The sequence below is a fragment of the Pagrus pagrus genome (assembly GCF_965226575.1).
Source record: "Pagrus pagrus genome assembly, chromosome: 15".
NCBI classification, from domain to species: Eukaryota; Metazoa; Chordata; class Actinopteri; order Spariformes; family Sparidae; genus Pagrus; species Pagrus pagrus.
The window spans coordinates 29,502,126-29,524,956 of record NC_140199.1 but is presented as its reverse complement, the minus strand read 5'-3'; the positions used below and the strand labels follow the sequence as shown (position 1 = coordinate 29,524,956).

The 22,831-nt window shown below is 42.3% G+C and overlaps 1 protein-coding gene across 1 annotated transcript in view; it reads left to right on the top strand.

Moving 5' to 3' along the window:
- Window positions 1-22,831, top strand: part of LOC311270320 (inactive pancreatic lipase-related protein 1-like) — a gene marked incomplete at its 5' end in the record, with an annotated part of 41,223 nt that overhangs the window by 6,376 nt on the left and 12,016 nt on the right. Inside the window, 2 exons of the mRNA XM_084375125.1 lie at window positions 793-901; window positions 1,051-1,170. Of these exons, the coding sequence (XP_084231251.1) occupies window positions 793-901; window positions 1,051-1,170 (229 nt within the window). The remainder of the gene's footprint in view (window positions 1-792; window positions 902-1,050; window positions 1,171-22,831) is intronic.

Genomic DNA, 22,831 nt, shown 5'->3' with positions numbered 1-22,831 from the left:
AAAGCATGAGTTGTGGAGAGTAGCGGCATCAGTAGTGAATGTAGTGTGTGGATGAGTGAGGCGTGTGTGTGCTGCTGTTGAATGCAAAAGAAAACACCAAAACGAACCCAGAACCTGTAGCGGTGTGGAGCAGCATTGCCAGATCTCGCAAGAGAAAACAAGCAACCAGCTCTATGGAAACAAGCCCAAACAAAGCAACTTAGCTCCTCAAATAAATAAAATAAAGCCCAACAGGTGACCTAACCTACCACATTGTCTAAGAGAGAGGCCACTTGATAACAGTATCTATATATACATTTATTTTTGTTTGCATAGGCAACAGTAAATTGACAGCAACAACACTTAAAAAACAAGCCCAAAAACCTGCAACCCGCGACTGACGATATTTGCAAGCAACTTTACAGAAAAACAAGCCCAAAGTCGCTTATAACAAGCGGACTTGGCAACACTGGTGTGCCTAGGAGAGAGAGAGAGACAATGAGACCAGGCTGGAATTTATAACTTTGGTAGAGGCCTAGCCAGTTGTCAGCACCTTGCCCTAACGACCCTCTGTGACTGCCAGCTCCTGCAGGAAGTGATCAACTGCATCATGGCGAGCATAAAGGGAGGGGTTGTGACATCACAGAAGCCAGCACTAAAATAAAACTAAATAAACTTGAAATTACACAACACACAGGGCAGTAACAAAAGGAAGCAAAGAGGATATTCTCACATGCATACAGCAGTTGAAGAAAATGTTGTATGCATGATAAAGTGGTAGATTTGAATTTCACATAATGTTGCACAATGTAGGGCAACTACAAGCAGAAGGCTGATAAGTTCCATATTATCGGACACAGCCTGGGAGCTCACGCTGCAGGAGACACTGGTAGCAGGATCCCTGGCCTTGCACGCATCACAGGTAACCCTGCTGCACTACTTTAATGCAGATAGATGACTCATGTTTGCATGATAATGTTTTTAGAAATTAGCTGCAGTAATAAGATTATGCAGGCTTCAGATCCTTCGATGGATCCATCTGTGTTGTCCCACCTCTCGTTCTCTGCTCAGGATTGGACCCAGTTGAACCTTACTTCCAGGACACTGATGCATCTGTACGTCTAGATACCAGCGACGCCACCTTTGTGGATGTCATTCACACTGATGGGCTTCCTTTCGACTCCAAACTTGGTATGCTGAATGGAGTATTTGCTCACTTCTCTCAGTGTTTTCATTCTGTTCTTCTTCATTCATTTCTAAACTCTAGGCATTAGTAATAAACTGTTCCTGTAATAGTTTTAGAAAGTGACTAACTTTGAAGAACTTTAAATACAGTAGTCAGTGCCCTTTAAAACATTTCCAGAGGATTTATTTTAACCCGCTGTATGCTACTTATCACCGTTGCCTAATAGAGTGCCGCAGGAGTTGTAAAACCCAGAGGGCCAGATCTACTAAAGGTTTGCATGTATTAAAACGTGTGCAAACTCCTTGCACATGCAAAAAAATGTACAAACTGATTTACTAACAGTGCGCAAAAAGGGTTGCGTCTGTCAAACGTGCAAAATAGTGCATCTGCATTCAGTTAGTACGTTTGCAGCAATGAATGGGGCGTTTACACGCAATTGTGCGTGTTGTGGGTGGAGAATATGTAAATATATTAATTTAGCACACGCAAAGTGATTTATCAAACCTGAAAGCAATTTTGCCAATAGAAACTGCGTCTATATTTAACATGTCTCAAAGGGAGGTGCAAACGGTTTGTATGCGTAATTGCGCACACATGGCTGCGGTTATTTTTGTAAGAAGGAGACGCAGAGAACGCATTTTTCACCCACGTGTGAACATTTTTGGGATGAATGAGGAAACTCTCATTAGAACATATCGCCTATCCAGCCTTGCCATTTTGGAGCTGTTGGAGGAACTCAGAGTGGATTTGGAGCTAGCTACGAGAAGGAGTCACGCAATACCTGCAATAACAAAACTCCTTGCAAGTTTACTATTATTATTATTATATTTATATTATTATACGCCAATTTTTCTTTTGTTCTTCTTCTGATGTCTTGGTATCTCCTTTTCACTTCATCCACTGTTGGCCTGTTTTTTCCAACAGCATCAATGTTTTCACTGATTTTCTCCCACACGGCGTTCCTTTGCGTGACCGTCAGATTCCTTTGCTGCAGCTCATTGAAATGTTTATTCGCTTCCTCTACCAACACTTCTAATTCCAAAGGGTCCAATTTCACTTTGCGCTTTCGCTCTCTCAAACTCGCCATGCTGAAACCCATGAAACACGCTAAACCCTCATTTAAATAGGCGTGTCTCCAACACGTTTGCACCTGTTGTCATTAACGCAATCACTCTTAGTAAATCGCCCGCAAACCGCGGTTCAACCCCACACGCAAATGTCTAGATTGCGCTCGCAGATTAGTACAAGCAATTTGGGATCTTAGTAGATCCGGCCCAGAATGTGTTATTTATTATTTGTTATTTTTGCACTTCCTGTTCCCTCGTCTCAAAGCCAGTGAGATGCCTATATAAACTATATTAAACATATGTATCCTCACTGTGCTGCAGTATTATATTAAACATATGTATCCTCAATGTGCTGCAGTATTATATTAAACATATACCCTCACTGTGCTGCAGTATAATAAACTATATTAAACATATGTATCCTCACTGTGCTGCAGTATAATAAACTATATTAAACATATGTATCCTCAATGTGCTGCAGTATTATATTAAACATATGTATCCTCACTGTGCTGCAGTATTATATTAAACAAATGTATCCTCAATGTGCTGCAGTATTATATTAAACAAATGTATCCTCAATGTGCTGCAGTATTTTATTAAACATATGTATCCTCACTGTGCTGCAGTATTATAAACTATATTAAACATCTGTATTCAGAATTCAGGTATATTGGGACAATTTTCGTAAATTCATTTTCTGAGCCATTGTCTGGATTCCTCGAGGTGTCTACATTCTTTATGTGAAACAATTATGTACTAAAAAATTTTTTGTGAGAGCATAGCACTCTATTTTAAAGGTTTTGACACAAAACTATTTTTTCGCACCTTCTTTGGTAAATTGGGACAGTAGGTTTGGTAATTTGGGACACAGGCCTGCGGATATAGGATATTGCATGGAGCTGCAATTACATAAAAACAACATTAATAGATTGCTTAATTATGTATATTAGGCCTATATCCTATTATGTTTATGTTATGTATTATTTATAATCTCGTGATTTGGTTACAATATACTAATTATTTCAACAAACAGCAGATTTAATAGCCTAAAACATATTGTGAGCAGACTATTGACCTCATGAGAAGCGAGCATGTTTTTTAAAATACATTTTATTAATATTTTGTTGAATGAAAAACAAAATCATGTGTTCATAAATTCAACAGGCCAAGAAACAATAGCCTGAGTCATTGCACATTGTAAATTGTACAATAGCCTAACTGATCATCAATATTCTTTCTAGAAAAAAAAACTTACATTAATCTGTCTTCATCATGAGGCAAGGTCTAATAAAAACATTTCCAAACATTAATGCATTTACCAACTCATAAACATCAACTGAGATTCAACTCATTTCCTGAAATGGCAGCCTTTTCGCTTTAAACCTGACCATTAGGCTGGGCCCACTTAAAAACATAAAAACATCACAACAGTTAGCCTAAAATATCCATGTAGTGTCATCAACTTCATTACACACAATATGCTACATAAGTGCAATCAATATTCAATATTTCCATGAACATCTTAAGCATCGGCCACTTTACTTTTTTTGGCTGACAATTATCCTACAATCTGCACATTCAAAGGCAGTCCCTGCAAATGTATGATTCGTCATCATCAAGAATTCCATTTTCCTCCCCACAAGACATATGGTACCATTTTTTGCAGGACTTGCAGGACATCCACTCTTCATCTTTCTTTGGATCTTTTATGCCCCCATATTCCTCTCCACAAACGCTGCACAGGGTCTTTGTTTCCTCAGTTTTCTTCCTCTTTTCAGGTTGTTTCCCCTTCCCTTTCCCCTTCAAATCAAATCAAATCAAATTTTATTTGTATAGCCCAAATTCACAAATCACAGTTTGCCTCAGAGGGCTTTACAATCTGTACAGAGACGACACCCTCTGTCCTTCGACCCTCGATTCGAGTGAGGAAAAACTTGCCCCAAAAAAAAAGGCCCTTTTAACAGGGAAAAAAAAATGCGGAAGAAACCTCAGGGAGAGCCACAGAGGAGGGATCCCTCTCCCAGGACGGACAGACGTGCAATAGATGTCGCATGTACAGAGCAGATCAACGAGATCACAATGTATTCAATTATAAGCGATGGTTGACAGGAGTGAAAGTACATAAAGATGTATTACAGCAATAATAATAAAATGCACATGGAAATGTGATTACTAGTGATAACAGTAGTAGTGATTAATGGTAAGGATAGTATGTAGTAATGCATTACAATAATAGTAGTGGAACGTATGTAACAGATGTGACTAATATTAGCACCAGTAGTGGTGGGTGTCAGGCAGGGTCATGGCAGTAGGCGCATCCACGATCCGGCAGGGTCATAGCAGTAGGCGCATCCACGATCAGGCAGGGCCATAGCAGTGGGCGCATCCACGATCAGGCAGGGCCATAGCAGTGGGCGCATCCACGATCCACGACCCGGGCGCGGCCAGGATCCATGGGAGCCTGTAGGACTAGAAAGCACAAGGACTCCGGGGAAGAAGTAAGTCAGTGACATGCAGAGATGGGGCATGTATACAGGCATAATGTATACAGATGGAGAGGAGAGGAGAGGGGAGGAGAGAGAAGCTCAGTGTGTCATTGTCCCCCGGACTAGGCCTATAGCAGCATAACTAAGAGCTGGTCCAGGACAGGCCTGGGCCTGTCCTGGCCCAGCCCTAACTATAAGCTCTATCGAAGAGGAAGGTCTTAAGTCTACTCTTAAAGGTAGAGAGGGTGTCCGCCTCCCGGACCAAAACAGGAAGATGGTTCCACAGAAGAGGAGCTTGATAGCTGAAGGCTCTGGCTCCCATTCTACTTTTGGAGACTTTAGGAACTACAAGTAATCCTGCGTTCTGGGAGCGTAATGCTCTAGTTGGGTGATAGGGTAGTATGAGCTCCTGGAGATATGATGGTGCCTGACCATTAACAGCTTTGTAAGTGAGGAGAAGGATTTTAAACTCTATTCTTGATTTTACAGGGAGCCAGTGCAGAGAGGCCAATACAGGAGTAATATGATCTCTTTTCTTAGTTCCTGTCAGTACACGTGCTGCAGCATTCTGGACCAGCTGGAGACTCTTTAGAGACTTGTTAGGGCAGCCTGATAATAGAGAATTACAATAGTCCAGCCTGGAAGTAACAAATGCATGGACTAGCTTTTCTGCGTCTTTTTGAGACAGGATGGGCCTGATTTTTGCAATGTTACGTAGATGAAAAAATGCAGACCTTGAAATTTGTTTTATGTGGGAGTTGAAGGACATATCTTGATCAAAGATAACTCCCAGATTCCTGACGGTGGTGCTGGAGGCCAAGTTAATGCCATCCAAACTCGCTATATCATTAGATAATGCATCTCTAAGGTGTTTAGGACCAAGTACTATAACTTCGGTTTTATCTGAGTTTAACAGCAGAAAATTGCAGGTCATCCAGGTCTTAATGTCCTTGAGACATGCATGGAGTTTAGTAAGCTGATTAGTTTCATTTGGCTTTATTGATAGGTATAACTGTGTATCATCTGCATAACAATGAAAGTTTATGGAGTGTTTCCGAATTATATTTCCTAGAGGGAGCATATATAAGGTGAATAGTATGGGTCCAAGCACGGAGCCTTGAGGAACACCATGACTAACCTTGGTATACAGGGATGACTCATCATTAACATGTACAAACTGAAATCGATCCGATAAATAGGACTTAAACCAGTTTAATGCGGGTCCTTTAATGCCAATTAAGTGTTCCAGTCTCTGTAGTAGAATGTGATGATCAATGGTATCAAATGCAGCACTAAGATCTAGTAAGACCAGGACAGAGACAAGTCCTTTGTCAGAAGCGATTAGGAGGTCATTTGTAAATTTCACCAGTGCCGTCTCTGTGCTATGATGTGCTCTAAAACCTGATTGAAAAACCTCATATAAACTATTTTTTTGAAGAAAGTCACATAGCTGGTTGGCGACTGCTTTCTCAAGGATCTTGGAGAGGAAAGGGAGGTTGGATATAGGTCTATAGTTGGCTAAAGCTTCTGGATCAAGATTAGGCTTTTTAAGAAGCGGTCTAATTACAGCTAGTTTAAAGGATTGTGGTACGTATCCTGTTAATAGAGACAGGTTGATCATTCCTAGTAGAGATGTGCTAATTAAAGGTAAAGTTTCTTTCAGCAACCTAGTTGGGATGGGGTCTAGGAGACAAGTTGTTGGTCTAGATGAAGAAACCATCGAAGTTAGTTGGTGGAGTTCGATGGGAGAGAAGCAGTCTAAATATAAGTCAGAATTTACAACTGTTTCTGAGGTTCCTGTGTTTAAAGATACAATAGTGCCAGTTGAGGGCAAGCGATGATGGATTTTGTCTCTAATAGTTAAAATGTTATCATTAAAGAAGCTCGTGAAGTCATTACTACTGAGCGTTGTAGGAATACATGGTTCAGTAGAGCTGTGACTTTCTGTCAGCCTGGCTACAGTGCTGAAAAGAAACCTGGTGTTGTTTTTGTTTTCCTCTATTAATGACGAGTAATAGCTTGCTCTGGCATTGCGGAGGGCCTTCCTATATATTTTAAGGCTATCTTTCCAGGCTAAGCGGGATTCTTCCAAGTTGGTGGAACGCCATTTCCTTTCAAATTTCCGTGATGTTTGCTTCAATTTGCGGGTATCCGAGTTATACCAGGGTGCTAACCTCCTGTGTTTTATAGGTTTCCTTTTCAGGGGGGCAATAGAGTCCAGTGTTGTTCGCAATGAGCCTGCAGTGCTATCAACAAGATGATCGATTTGTGAGGAACTGAGGTTAGCGGAGGAGTCCTCTATTATATTAAGACATGGCATTGAATTTAGTGCCAGCGGTATAATTTCCTTAAATTTAGCTACAGCACTATCAGATAGACATCTAGTGAAGGAGTTTTTGCCTAATGGTGTGTAGTCCAGTAATAGAACTTCAAAAGTTATTAAGTGATGGTCTGATAAAAGAGGATTCTGTGGAGAAACTGTTAGATTTTCAATCTCGATACCATAAGCTAGAACAAGATCAAGGGTGTGGTCAAAACATTGAGTTGGTTTATGTACACACTGAGAGAAGCCAATAGAGTCTAATAATGAGATGAATGCAGTACTAAGGCTATCATTAATGACATCCACATGAATATTAAAATCACCTACAATAATTACTTTATCTGATTTGAGGACTAGACTTGATAAAAACTAAGAGAATTCAGATAAAAATTCTGAGTAAGGACCAGGTGCTCGATACACTACAACAAATAGAACTGGCTGTAAAGTTTTCCACGTTGGATGTGAAAGACTCAGAACAAGGCTTTCAAATGAGTTATAATTTAATTTAGGTTTAGGAATGATTGACAGACTTAAGTCATAAATAGCTGCAACACCACCTCCTCGGCCGGAGCCTCGAGGAATGTGAGTATTAATGTGACTTGGCTCTGCTTCGCACATAGTCAAAGTGGGCTTCAATTGTCAGGTAGCTACTAGGAGGCTTTGATCCTTTGACCTTGCTGGTAGAGGGCCGTGCACGGGAAGGCAATGTGATCAGCTCATTAAAACTTGTCATTACCTCAACTATGTTGCTGGCATCTGGAGGAATCATTTCAGCTGTCTGCATAGGCCCTGATGTTGAAGGAACAGCTGTGTCCAGGGTGGCAAACACATCTGGGTCAAGTGTTGCTGACACATCCAGATCCAGAGCAAGGGAGGTGTCAGTCTGAGGGGTGAGTATTTCTGCTATGACCTGTCCAGTGTCTCCAGTGTCAGCGTCAACAATTTCAGGAGCTTCTTCCCTTTCAGTCGTAAGACACGGAGCGAACAGAGACTTGTCAATGCGTTTTGGTTCCAGGGGATAGATCCCGCTGCCCCTGAATCCAGCTTGAGCATTTTCTGGTGTTGCTGCACTCCTCCATGCCTTGGGGAGTATGCCAAGAAACAGAGACTTATTAAGTCTCTGCCCACCACTCTCCCTGGTAAAGACACGGCCCTCTAGATTCCAGTGGTGCTTCAGGCTGCGGAAAAAGGCTCTGTCAGATGGCTGTAAAACATGCGTTGTATGTGGAGGAAAGCAAATGACATGCAAGTTGTTTTTCTTCATCAGTTCCAGTAAGTCTAAGTTGAAGACATGGGAGCTGTGCCCATCCAAGAGCAAAACATGTGGTCGGGGGTCATCTTTTGGGAGGAAAGCAATAAACTGCTTGCCCCAGTCCAGAAATACATCAGCATTGATCCATCCAGTTTCAGATGACCAGGGTGTTCCCAGGTCCCCCATGACACCATTCAGAATGCAAGCGCTTCGCCTTAAAAATGACCATTAGTGGACCATATTCTCCTGCTGCATTGAGACTTGCTAGTAATGTTGTGGTCTCACCTCGCTCGTTCGCAGTGACCTCAAAGCAGGGTGATCCTACTGGTGACACCACTTTTGAAGACACAAAATGGGCCTGGAGACCAGTCTCATCACAATTCCACAAATGTGATGGTGTATCTTGTAGGCCAAGGTCACGGATGATGTTCTGGTAGGTCTGAAACCACTGTCCCACTACAGTAGGGTTAAAGCAAGCTGCCCGAGCTGCAGAGAGGGCCTCTGGCTTCCTAAGGCCAAGACTGGGATGCCTCTTCATAAATGATTCAAACCAATAATGACCTGCTTGCCCTTTGGCCTCAGAAAAGCCTTTCAGTCCATTAGCCTCAGCAAACTGAAATGCAAATTTTTGGATTTCAGGTTTCCTCATTGGAAAACCACGGCCTGCCAGATCTTTTATAATTTTGGCTAACTTGGCCTCATCCCCCTCAGCAATGATGGGCTTCCTTCCTGCTTGATGCCTGTGTCCTTGGATGACCCCTTTAACCCTCCTCTGGAGGGTGGATTTGGGGACATTCCATGCCCTGGCAATGTAACGGAGCTGTGGTATTTTACCTGCCCTCTCCTCCTCTCTGTACTCGTCTATAGCTCCCTTCATTCTTTCTTTCTTCCACTTGTTATATTTCCCTTTCCGCTCTTGTGTCTTAACTCTCCCTTGCTGTCTCTCCCTGGATCTCTTTCTCTTTTTCCTGGATTCCATTCTATTCTGCAAATAAATCAGTTTGACAGATGAGGACAAACCCAATGATTAGGTATCGTGCATACAATGCTACACCTGCATTGGTTTTCCTAATTCATAGCCTCCTGTCACTTCATCAACAGGCCTTAATATGTTTCTGGTTTACTGTACTAAAATCTCTTTCATTGTTTGTATATGAAATCAGATAACTCATAACATAATAAGAGATAACACAATCTGACCGATTTTTGAAGCTCACTCAGCGCCGCCCCTCCCTAAACGCAGAACACGCGCTGTGCGTAGGGCCCCACGATCCGTGGGGGGCCCCATTTTGCGCAAGGGGACGCATTCTCTCGCAAAGGATGCGCATCGCTGCCGTGAGGCGCGCGTAGAGCACCAAGTCAGCCCGAGGCAGGAGAGAATAAAAAGAGACGAGTAATCTGACACCGCACGCGTTGCCGCAATGATTGACAGCACGCAGCATCTGACCAATCAGCGGTCAGATGCGCCGACAGGCAGTTGGATGCAGGTGGAGAGATGGCGTCCAAACGCCAATATGAATCGGGAGCAAGCAAAAGAAAGGCAAAGTCAAAACAAGAGGAGGCTTATGCTTCACTTGAAGGTGGGTATATTGTGGCATAAACAGCCCAGCTGCTAGCCTGCTAATCATGAGACAGAAGAGAGGATAATTCTGTCTAGATGTGGACTGGAGATTAAATTTTCCAGCGGCCCTGATTATCATTTATTGAATGTCTTGTTAACTGCATATACATTCAGCTCTGTTGAAAAAGGAGCGGTTAATTGACCACTTGGTGGTCATATGTTGGCTTAGGATTATAGCCTATCAATCTATGCTATCAGTAGAAGTTTTGGGCTATTTTTATGGAGGTAAAATGTCGCCATCTCTTGGTGAATTTAATTCATAACAGTCATATAAGATTAGATAAGAAAAATTAAGATAATCCTTTATTTGACCCACAATGGAGAAATTTCAAGTGTTGCAGCAGCAAACAGCAGTGTAGGAATATAGAACCTAAGTACTAAATATATAAATAAGTATATAAAAATATTTAAATATAGAAATATCATCAAATCAAATCATAATGAATATTATTATTAGTTGTAGTCGTATTTGCATTAATTGCATTTTAATCTTTGTGAGGAGGCTAGCACCATTGCAGTAACTCTCCCTGTTACAGTTGCCTTTGCTGAGCAAAAACTGAAGCTCATCAATGGCGCAAGAATGCTTGAGTGGCCTGGCTATCATAAGCATCAACTCAGAAGTGGCACAGCAGCTGTCATATGATGACCTCATTGATGACTTTGCATCCAGAAAATGCAGATATGTGCATCTGTAAAAGGCTTCTTCCATTGTTGAAAGAATCAGTTTGTAATTGGGGGGGGCCTCAAAATAAAATTCTGCTTAGGGCCCCAATTTGGCCAGGGGCGGCCCTGAGCTCACTTCACATATTTTGACTGTTAGCAACATTAACCGCTAACTTGATATGCTGAAATGTACAAAGGTACTTGTTTTTGACTTTAATTTATCACTTTCAGCATGTAATATATGACTACACTATTGAAATATTTCAATATAAACCCAGAAACATTGTCCCAAATAACCTGAACATGCTGTCCCAAATTACCATACCACTATTGGTAATTTGGGACAGCAAGAAAATGTCCAAATTAAGAAAATGTAAACATCATCGCAAAACAATGTTTGTTTATTTTAGTGCACCATTGCATCACACATCTTAATATAACTTACATACCTACAGTAAATTAGTCATACAAATTTAATAGCCTTATATTAAATTCCAACAAAAGCACATGCCGTTTTCCTTACCTCCTGATTTTTGGGGTCAGCTTCCTGTTTGATGCTGACCACACCCCCCTGTGTGATGTCACCCAAAATATGTCACGTGACTTTTAATGTAGACATCCAAAGGAATGTATCAGCACCTTTTACTTTGCCATAGCCCATTTAAGGCAAGTGGAAGCAGTGTTTTTCCTTATCTGTCCCAAATTACCTGATGTCCCAATATACCTGAATTCACCCGTATCCTCACTGCGCTGCAGTATTATAAACTATATTAAACATATGCATCCTCACTGCGCTGCAGTATTATAAACTATATCAAACATCTGTATCCTCACTGCGCTGCAGTATTATAAACTATATTAAACATCTGTATCCTCACTGCGCTGCAGTATTATAAACTATATTAAACATACATATTGTTAGGAGTAGAGGGATTGTAGTTCCTCCTTTTCTTTCTTTTCTCTCTCCCTCCGTTTTCACAAATTAATCGACAAATTTGATGAGAGATGTAAGAGGTGTGGTTAAGCGGTGCCGTGGTTGGGATGACCTCACTTGGAGAGGCGTGTGCTGGGGGGGGGGGGGGGGGGGGCTGGGGCTGTGAAGTAGCCTGAGTGAGCGCCACGCTGGAGATGCCGACTGAAGACGAGACGCACCTTACCCTCCTGAGAACCAGCCTGGGGTACGAAGACCCATCCACCATGATTCTTTTAAAAACTTTGAACTGAAAACCAAAGACGGAGCTCGCCGCTCCAGAGAGAGCACAGGTCTGAGCTGGCGGCGGTGTCGTCCTGGAAGACCAGCTATCTCCGGTAGGCCGACCCACCTCCACACTTTTCTCTAGGTGAAAACCAGTCCATCTCTGCCCTGCTTCTTTCTCACGTTCTTTCTCCTTCTCACGCACTCCAGGTTAGGATAAGCACACGTTACGTTTACTTGAAGCTTCCTAGACCCGCTAGGTTCCAGCTGTTTGAGGCTCATGCCGAAGTTTAATCGGGATGATGTGAACTCCTTCTTTGACTCTTTTGAGAAAATTCCCCAAGAGCTAGAATGGCCCGAGGACAAGTGGACGCTGCTTATCCAGAGCGTGCTTGAAGGCAAAGCTCAGGAAGCTTATGCAGTTTTAGATGCTTCTGACAGCAGAGACTATGACATTGTGAGGAGAGTGATTTTGGCAGCCTATGAGGTGGTGCCAGAAGCCTACAGACAGAAATTTAGATCGCTGCATCGCAAGTCAAGTGAGACTTTCCTCGATTTGGCTAGGCAACAGGAGGCTGTGTTTGATAGGTGGTTAGCAAGCACTAAAACTCACAGTTTCCAAGAGTTGCGGCAACTCATGCTGGTGGAGCAGTTTAAAATCAGTGTACCCCGGCACATGGAGATACATCTAAATGAGTTGGGCTTTACTGATCTAAGAAAAGCTGCTATGGCAACAGATTCTTATGAGTTGATCCACAGAGAATCACCTTGGAATGGAAAGTTTAGCAGACAGGATAGGAAGCAAGTTGCATTTGACAGGCCAACAGAGGCTGTTATGCTAAAATCAGCTCCTACCTCTGCCCAGTCTCTAGTGCCCGGGAAAAGGTATGATAAAATCATACTTTCCCAAAAGTGATGTTATCTGTCACTACTGCAGGAAGCCAGGCCATATTAAGTCCAGTTGTCCCCATCTCAACAGGAAAAGTGGAAAAGGGAAAAGTGTGGGCTTGATTAGTGCTCAGACTCAGATCAGTCCCTGTGAAGTGGACAGCCAGAACCTGCCATCTTGCCAGGTAGCAAAAGGGTTTGAAGGCTTTGTGTCAAAAGGCGTGGTTTCTGGTGCACCTCATGGTGAAATGGTCCCTATATCCATCTTGAGGGACACAGGAGCTACGCAGTCCTTAATGGTTCAGGGTGTCATAGACCTACCGGCTGCTACCTTTTTAAAAGCTTCGACACCTGTGAAGGGAGTTGGTGGTGGTTTTGTGAGCGTTCCTCTGCACAAAATATTTCTGACATCTAACAATGTGAATGGGCCGGTAGTGGTTGGTGTCGTCCCCTCCTTGCCGATTGAAGGTGTGTCCTTTGTATTAGGCAATGATTTAGCTGGTACTCAAGTTTGTGTGACACCTGTTGTGAGTGAGGAACCTTGTGAGGCCCCTGAGACCGTAGCTTTGGAGAGGGAGCATCCTGAGGTGTTTACAGCGTGTGTGGTGACTCGTTCTCAGGCTCATACCGCTGCACAGGGGAATTCCAGTGAGCAGGATGAAGTATCTGGTGGTTTGGCTGATACATTTTTTGCTAGGCTGGCAGAGGTATCTCCTTGCTCCCAGTTTTCTCGTGAAGCCCTTATATCAGAACAGGAAAAGGATCCCTCTGTAGCTCCTTTAAGACAGACAGCTGCTAGTGCTGAGGATATGAAGGATGTAGCTGAAGGTTACTTTCTCCAAGATGGCGTTTTGTTGAGAAAATGGCGGCCTCGTGATCGTCCTGCTGATGAGCTGTGGACTGTCATGACTCAAATTGTGTTACCTGAGAGTTTCAGAAAGGAAGTCCTCCGTTTGGCTCACGAGGTATCCATGGCTGGTCATTTGGGCATCCGTAAAACTCAAGAGAAAGTCAGTAGACATTTTTACTGGCCTAAGATGCATAAAGATGTTGTGTCGTACTGTCGTAGCTGTCATGCTTGCCAGGTTGTGGGCAAGCCCAACCAGACAATTCCAGTTGCTCCTCTCTGCCCTCTGCCTGTCATGGAGGAGCCTTTCTCTCGGGTGTTGATTGATTGTGTCGGCCCTTTGCCGAAAACTAAGAAAGGGAATGAGTATCTTCTTACCATTATGGATGTGTCAATCAGATTTCCAGAGGCTGTGCCGTTGAGATCAATTAAGACCAAGGTAGTAGTGGAAGCTCTGCTGCATTTCTTTTGTAGGAGATACACTGTATTAAAGGCAAGGTATTAATCACTGAAGATTAATAAAACACTCGTTAATGGGGCACCACCTCCGATGTTTTGTCTATTTGAATAATCCGGAGGTAATTAATCAAATCCGACTTAACAAGGTTAACTTGTATCAATTTAAATCAATTTAGTTAGTCTCATAGCTGAATTAGTGACTTCTTTATACAGTTTCCTCGATTCTCCACATCAAAGCAAGTAAGCACAGACAACGACGTACGGTTAAATATGTTTATTTACTAAATAAATCAAGGTGAATAAATGAAATGATGATTCAGACAACAATAAAACAAACAGAAATGTGAAGACTATATGGTTAAAGTGACAGGATTATTTAAGGTGGATGAGCGATGGCAAAGTCGTGAGTCTGGGCAGCATTCAAATGTTACGAGAGTAATTTTGATACTAACGAGACCCTAACCGGACTTGTCTTGTGAAAAGATTATTATGAATTAGGAATTAAAAGAACACCAACTCATGAACGTTTAGTGAAACGTGTGCAAGATGCTTAGCCTACTTTGTCTGAAGAGTGGAGAAGCCTTTCGCTTCGATCTTTCTGCCGGATTTCGTCTGAGGGATTGCTGGCTCGCGGTAGCTGCGGGTCCCGAAGAATGAGGGACGATGCGGTCGATCCGACCTCACAGCAGGCGGCTCTCTCTCGTCCAGGTGTCGGAGAGAGATCAGCTGATCCAGCGCTCAGCAGAGGATGGTCCGGTTCGACCTCACAGCAGGCGGCTCTCTCTCGTCCAGGTGTCGGAGAGAGATCAGCTGGTCCAGCGCTCAGCAGAGGATGGTCCGGTTCGCTGCCCAGCGGGATGGTACCGCTCGTGAGCGTAGAGGGCAGAGTAACTTCAGCTTGGCACAAAGTCCTTGAAACAGGCAGTGACACTGCGCGTTTTGCTTGGCGTTTTAGTCTTAAAAAAGACTGTTGTTTATCTTCACACTCTGAGTGGCGACTTTTAACTCTAATTCAGCTGATATTTAACTTTCCTGACGAGGATAACGAAAGGATGACGCTGGCCTGGCGTTTCCTCAGTTGTTTCTCAATACAAGAATAATTAAACTGAATTCTGTTCCACTGAATAAAATAGTGATACTTAACAAAAATAATAAGGACGGAACTTACTTCTATTAACGTCTAACAAAAATAAAAGCTCTTAAAGATTATCGCACGTGGTTGATTGTACGGAGATTTTTATACCTAGGAGCTTGTTACAAAAAGAAGCAAAGTAAAGTGTTGAAAAATTTAGCAAAGAAGAGAAAGAGAGAAGGAGAGGAGAGAGCGAGGGAGTTCTGTCCCTTGGCTTTAATAATCCTGGCTTGCAGGCGGAGCCAAGGGGCGTACTAACCACACTCCTAGTGTGGATGTTTTAATTCCACACCTTTAAACTTGATTAATTCCAACTATCAAGTTAACGCTTCGAAATCGCGCTTAGCCTTTCTCAGAACTTTACCATGGCAAAAGTAGATGGACTTTTGTGAAACAATAAGACAATATGATCTGATTAAAATCATTGAACACTTAAATGAAATCAACACTGGATCAGAACATAAGAATACACTTGAAAACAACGTAGGACTGATGAAACTGGTCGCTTATACATGTTCCTTCTAGTGTTAGCTTAAGGCTTGTGAAGAAAAACATTTTACAGACTTTTAAATTGTAGTTTATAAACACGTTAGAAAACTAAAAAGATCTCCGACAGTCTAATCCAGTTAACCATAACTTACCACTAGATGGCACTGTGACTCCACCAAACACCAGACACCAGTGAGCATTAAGCAGGATCTCAGTCCATGTTCATCACAGAAACTTAGGAATTGGTTCAGTTTGATGAGCTTATTTTACTGGATTTCAAATTGTAAGAATTAAACAGGTGAGACTCTGATTTAATGGTTAATTAGAAATGCTTCTGAAGTCTAGAGGAAACTCTGACCATTTGTTTGGAATGTACCAAAGATAAGACTGAGCCAGATGTGTCGTTAATCTCTTCAAAGAGAGGAGGTAGAGAAAGGGGGGTTTTCCACCGTCCTTTTCTCTAGTGTGTGTATTGGAAAGTAGGGAGAAGAAGAACACGTTTGAGGGACAGATAGCACGATCGGTCCATCAGACGTGTTACCTAATTACAATTAGAAAGACATTATATCACAAACAATTTTATCACAAACAATCCCGGTTCCTTTGGTTGAGGTTTTAAAGGAGAAGTAGCTTCATATGTTTCCTTCGTTTGACCTGTGTGAAAGGAATGTCCCTGTTTGTTAGGTCAAAAATAGTTCGTACAGGGGGTTACCATCGTAAATTAATTCAAACTGATTCCCTCTGGTGGTTTTATGACGAGAGAGTGTTGTTCTCCCTCCTAAGAGATGACACGGGGAGACATCCCGGCGTCTCCATCCTGATAACGTCCTCACACAGATGGAAAGTGTTAATAATAAAAAAACAACAGGGCCTCAGCAGGTCAAAGGTCCACATGAGAGCATTAGGCATGTTTCCCTACATATCCCCCACTTCGATCAAATGACCGTAGTAGCGGGAATCTTGATCGATGAAGTCATGCCGTCCATCGCTGAGGAACACAAGTGTTACACTTCACGATCAGAGTTGGTGTCTTGTTATTAGCATATGCTGAGGTCTAATATAAAAAGTTATGATATATAGTATATAAAAGAAAAGAAAAGGAACGATAATAATACTGACAATCCTAATTCCTAAGGGTTAGTAGGAGGTGCTAATCGTGTAGGATTGTCGGGACCTATACTAGAGTTAGTAACTGTCATCAACTAACTGTAACAGATTCGGTGTCACTACTACCACTTCGTCAATGCTCTCATTGAGTTCATCTGGTACTTCGAGTCCGGTACCAGGGTAGTTTGGTGACCTTCCACGCCTAACCATCCGAGCTAATCCACCCGTGCATTTGTCGAGCTTACACTGTAAGGCCTGAGTGCGCTTCAGGTAGAAGAAGGCTATGCCGAAAGTTATCAGATATCCTAATGCTACAGGGCATGCTAGGACCGTGTCAGGGGTTGACCAGGCGTAGGTGATGGGTTGAATGGGGGCGTTGCCTTTTGAGGCTATTTCTTTGAGTACATCATCGACGGGGTTATGTCGATGGTCTGGGTACCCTCGTACTGTAGCTGGGTGATCGTGTTTGGATCTAATTCAAGGGTGTGTTTGCTGAAAAAGTCAGACACCTCGATTTCACTCTCATATTGATTTGGGTCTAAATGATAGAGAGCGAGATCGTCAATGTGCAGGATAGCGTTCTCTGGTACGCTAACCCATAGGTGGGATCTTCTTCTGATCCTTTGGAGGAGGGTCACGTTTGGAGGAGGATTTGGCCGGCTGGAGCGGTTTGGCACTTGAAGCTCCTTCCAACTCCAGCGGCGGTGTTTCAGTAGAAACGCTCAAGATATTTGTCTCTGTGGACTTGCCTACGGTTTGTCTTTGTTTAGAAAAACCTTTTGTGGCTAGTTCGCGTAGTTGCTGGCTAGTGAGGGTTTCTGGACATGCCATGACACCAAGGTGGTGACTAGTCGTGGGATGGAGGTTTTGTACAAACAGCGACTTGAAATATAACTCTTCCTCCATCTCTGTCTCGTTCCTGGGCCCGAAGTAGGCTTCATGGAGCCTCTCGTAGTACTCCTGAGGGGATTCTTGCCTCCCCTGTTTGACAGCTAACGCAGCAGTTAGGCCTGTTTTTGGTGTGTAGCTTTTAAACTCATCCGTTAATGCCTTACTGAGGGCCTCATAGCTCTCTTTGATTCGGCGAGGTTGTCGCTCGATGAATTTGCTGACTCTCTGATTAGAGGTTACTCTAATTAGATAGATTTTGTCATCGACAGAGACGTCTGGGAATTTCCTCAGATAAAACTCTATGTCTTTCAAGTAAGCACTGGTGTCGTGAGTGCCACCAGGCTTGGGATCGAAACGGGTTATGTTTCGAGCCATTTTATCTAGGTCCCTGTCGGAGGGGGCCTTTGAATGGTGCGCGCTTGAACGAGGGGCAGGTTGAGGAGAGGAAGACCTTTTAATTCGGTCATACAGGCCCCTTTCAGTCCGAATGCGGACAGCAGGATCTGTGGGCGATATAGCTCGCGACGAGGATATGCCTAATTGAGTGTCTTTTTGGGATCTACTCTCTTTCCTTTCCTCAAGGGAGCTTGCATCTGCAGGCGCTTTTGGGAATGAACTATACTCAAAAGAATGCTCTAATTCCCTCTTAACGTCGTCAAGTTCTGTCTCTTTCTCCCTCCGTTCGAAGTCGGATTTACTGGCTTGGTCCCTGGCTTTTATTAGTGCCTGTTGCATGTCTTGGAGATGCTCCCTGTCTTTTTCTCTGGCCTTGTCCCAGACTTTAAGCTTAAGGTTTAGATCCTTATTTTCCTTGAGTGCTTCTTCAAGGTCTCTGTTAGCATTTTTAAGCTGTTTAGTCACTTCTTCAAGTTCATATTCTGTTTTATCTAGCTCTAGCTCTTGGCTTTTTAGGGTCTGTTTTAGCTCTGAGTTGTCTTCCTGCAGTTTAGTTTGTTCATCCTCTTGTGTTTTAACTTCAGACTCCAGTCGTCTGCTGTAGTCTGTTGCACTAGTTAGGGCTTCCTCTACTTTGGCTAAGGACTCCTTTGTTTCCCCAAGTTGCTTTTTAAGAGTTTTGTTTTCGTTTTTTCTGGCCTTCATTTCAGTTAAAGCGTTATTTAGCAATTGGTTACTACGCTTTTGTTGGGCAGACATCACGATAACTATCATCCCTAGCATTTTCTCCTTGGCTTTTCCTTTCATTTCTTCGGTCATGGACTGGGCTACTAATGCGGACATCACGTCATGTAACTCACTAGGGTCGGTCTTCTGGATTTCATCTGCATATTTTGGTAGCGACTCTCTGGTGAGATCAGATATTGCTAGATCTAGATCGTCTAAGGGATTCCCTAGATTTATGTCGTCCAAATTTTCGGACTCTGCCATTGTTTTAGTTTGTTTTGAAAAATTTAAATCTTAAATTTATTTGCTTTGTTTATTTTATTTTATTTGGGCTTTAAATTCTAATTGTCTTCAACTAGAGGTAGGTTTCGCTCTGATTGACTTAAACCTGTGAAATTCAAAACAAGCAAGCGTTTGGATTTTAAAGAATCTGAAAGCTGATGTGTTAACAACAAAGGTTAAAGTATTTGACCTCACTGTAAGGCTACTCGGACGTGTAGTTAATGGCTTACTTCCTTGACTAACATGCGTTGTAGCATATCAAAATCGAATTCAAAAGTAACCTTAAAAAAAAATTCAATTGAATTTGGATTAATTTCAAATCTGGTTAAAGTTATCAAATGCAGTTTACAAATTAATTAATTTGATTTAACCTGAATGATGAGACACTTTAATCCACTATAGTAGTTATTGTAGTATCACAAGTTTACAATCGTACCTTTTAGCAAGTACCTATATGTAGTGATAGTCTATTAAAGCTGAGGGACCAAATTCAGTAAACCAAGTTAGCCAGCAGAGGGTGCTATTTAGACGTATTTGTTGTTAACAGAATCAGCAAACAGGTGTATTGTTACAAACTTAATCTTTACCTGAATGATCATTGGAGGAAGCTATCATAAAAATAAAAGTCTTTAGTAGAGTCGAGCACTAGAGGGCGCTATTACAAATTTAGAGGTTTTAATAGAGTCGAGCACTAGAGGGCGCTGTTACAAATTTAGAGGTTTTAATAGAGTCGAGCACTAGAGGGCGCTGTTACAAATTTAGACTTTTAACAGGCTAGAGGAAGAGGGATCAGAGGGGGGACTTTTAACTCCGCCCACTGATATACCCCCCTTGTCTTAACAAAATTAGGCTCAGTGGGGTTTGGGCTCTGAAGAGCTCACTTCTCTTCAACTGTGAATTTGCAGCAGTTCAGTTCACTTTTCACACAACAGCGGAGACTGGGCGCATTGATTTCTTATTACAGACAGTTTTCAGCACATCAGGAAACACTCAACCAGCAACCAGCATTGCATTCAATGTTAGCTACAATTTTAGCTGATAGAGGTTATCTTCCCTCTTTTACACAGCCAAATATACTGTCTCTGATCGGATTGTTGCCACAGCAACCAATCTTGATACCACAGGAGTAGTACCATAAACAACCTCTCACTGTTTACACAGTTGTTTCCTGTTCAGGTAGCTAATCTAAATCAGAAAACACGAGGGTCTGATCAAGTTACAAATATTTCTGGAACATCGCAGCAAATACGAACTTTCTCAGGATGAAACTATGCTCTGGCGCAGCGCAGCAGCGAAGTATTCATCAAACCGGTTAACTTTAGAAGTGTACGCGACACTTATGCATGTAAATAACTCACAGCCCTGATTCAACACAGGATTTGTTCTTGAAACATTAACGCACGGCGGCGCTGACAACTTTTAACTCACAGATCTGGTATTACAGCGCAGAATCTGTCTCCATTCATTCCAACATGCAGCGATGTTGAAACTTATCACTCACGGATCTGGTGCTCACGCAGCATCCGTACACATTAATCTCATATTAAGCAGCACACAGCTCCGCGGAGTTTTATGCTCACACACAATTCAAGGTATTATGCAGTCAAGAATATAATGTTAAGTATCGCATTAATCATTCAGTGGACAGCTAAACAACGTTAAACAGCTTGGGATTTGATCTACAAAACCGATGTTTGTCTGTACACTTAATTTAATGCAGAGAACCGTGGTTATAAGTAGCCTCACACGGGGCACCATATTAATGTAGGAGATACACTGTATTAAAGGCAAGGTATTAATCACTGAAGATTAATAAAACACTCGTTAATGGGGCACCACCTCCGATGTTTTGTCTATTTGAATAATCCGGAGGTAATTAATCAAATCCGACTTAACAAGGTTAACTTGTATCAATTTAAATCAATTTAGTTAGTCTCATAGCTGAATTAGTGACTTCTTTATACAGTTTCCTCGATTCTCCACATCAAAGCAAGTAAGCACAGACAACGACGTACGGTTAAATATGTTTATTTACTAAATAAATCAAGGTGAATAAATGAAATGATGATTCAGACAACAATAAAACAAACAGAAATGTGAAGACTATATGGTTAAAGTGACAGGATTATTTAAGGTGGATGAGCGATGGCAAAGTCGTGAGTCTGGGCAGCATTCAAATGTTACGAGAGTAATTTTGATACTAACGAGACCCTAACCGGACTTGTCTTGTGAAAAGATTATTATGAATTAGGAATTAAAAGAACACCAACTCATGAACGTTTAGTGAAACGTGTGCAAGATGCTTAGCCTACTTTGTCTGAAGAGTGGAGAAGCCTTTCGCTTCGATCTTTCTGCCGGATTTCGTCTGAGGGATTGCTGGCTCGCGGTAGCTGCGGGTCCCGAAGAATGAGGGACGATGCGGTCGATCCGACCTCACAGCAGGCGGCTCTCTCTCGTCCAGGTGTCGGAGAGAGATCAGCTGATCCAGCGCTCAGCAGAGGATGGTCCGGTTCGACCTCACAGCAGGCGGCTCTCTCTCGTCCAGGTGTCGGAGAGAGATCAGCTGGTCCAGCGCTCAGCAGAGGATGGTCCGGTTCGCTGCCCAGCGGGATGGTACCGCTCGTGAGCGTAGAGGGCAGAGTAACTTCAGCTTGGCACAAAGTCCTTGAAACAGGCAGTGACACTGCGCGTTTTGCTTGGCGTTTTAGTCTTAAAAAAGACTGTTGTTTATCTTCACACTCTGAGTGGCGACTTTTAACTCTAATTCAGCTGATATTTAACTTTCCTGACGAGGATAACGAAAGGATGACGCTGGCCTGGCGTTTCCTCAGTTGTTTCTCAATACAAGAATAATTAAACTGAATTCTGTTCCACTGAATAAAATAGTGATACTTAACAAAAATAATAAGGACGGAACTTACTTCTATTAACGTCTAACAAAAATAAAAGCTCTTAAAGATTATCGCACGTGGTTGATTGTACGGAGATTTTTATACCTAGGAGCTTGTTACAAAAAGAAGCAAAGTAAAGTGTTGAAAAATTTAGCAAAGAAGAGAAAGAGAGAAGGAGAGGAGAGAGCGAGGGAGTTCTGTCCCTTGGCTTTAATAATCCTGGCTTGCAGGCGGAGCCAAGGGGCGTACTAACCACACTCCTAGTGTGGATGTTTTAATTCCACACCTTTAAACTTGATTAATTCCAACTATCAAGTTAACGCTTCGAAATCGCGCTTAGCCTTTCTCAGAACTTTACCATGGCAAAAGTAGATGGACTTTTGTGAAACAATAAGACAATATGATCTGATTAAAATCATTGAACACTTAAATGAAATCAACACTGGATCAGAACATAAGAATACACTTGAAAACAACGTAGGACTGATGAAACTGGTCGCTTATACATGTTCCTTCTAGTGTTAGCTTAAGGCTTGTGAAGAAAAACATTTTACAGACTTTTAAATTGTAGTTTATAAACACGTTAGAAAACTAAAAAGATCTCCGACAGTCTAATCCAGTTAACCATAACTTACCACTAGATGGCACTGTGACTCCACCAAACACCAGACACCAGTGAGCATTAAGCAGGATCTCAGTCCATGTTCATCACAGAAACTTAGGAATTGGTTCAGTTTGATGAGCTTATTTTACTGGATTTCAAATTGTAAGAATTAAACAGGTGAGACTCTGATTTAATGGTTAATTAGAAATGCTTCTGAAGTCTAGAGGAAACTCTGACCATTTGTTTGGAATGTACCAAAGATAAGACTGAGCCAGATGTGTCGTTAATCTCTTCAAAGAGAGGAGGTAGAGAAAGGGGGGTTTTCCACCGTCCTTTTCTCTAGT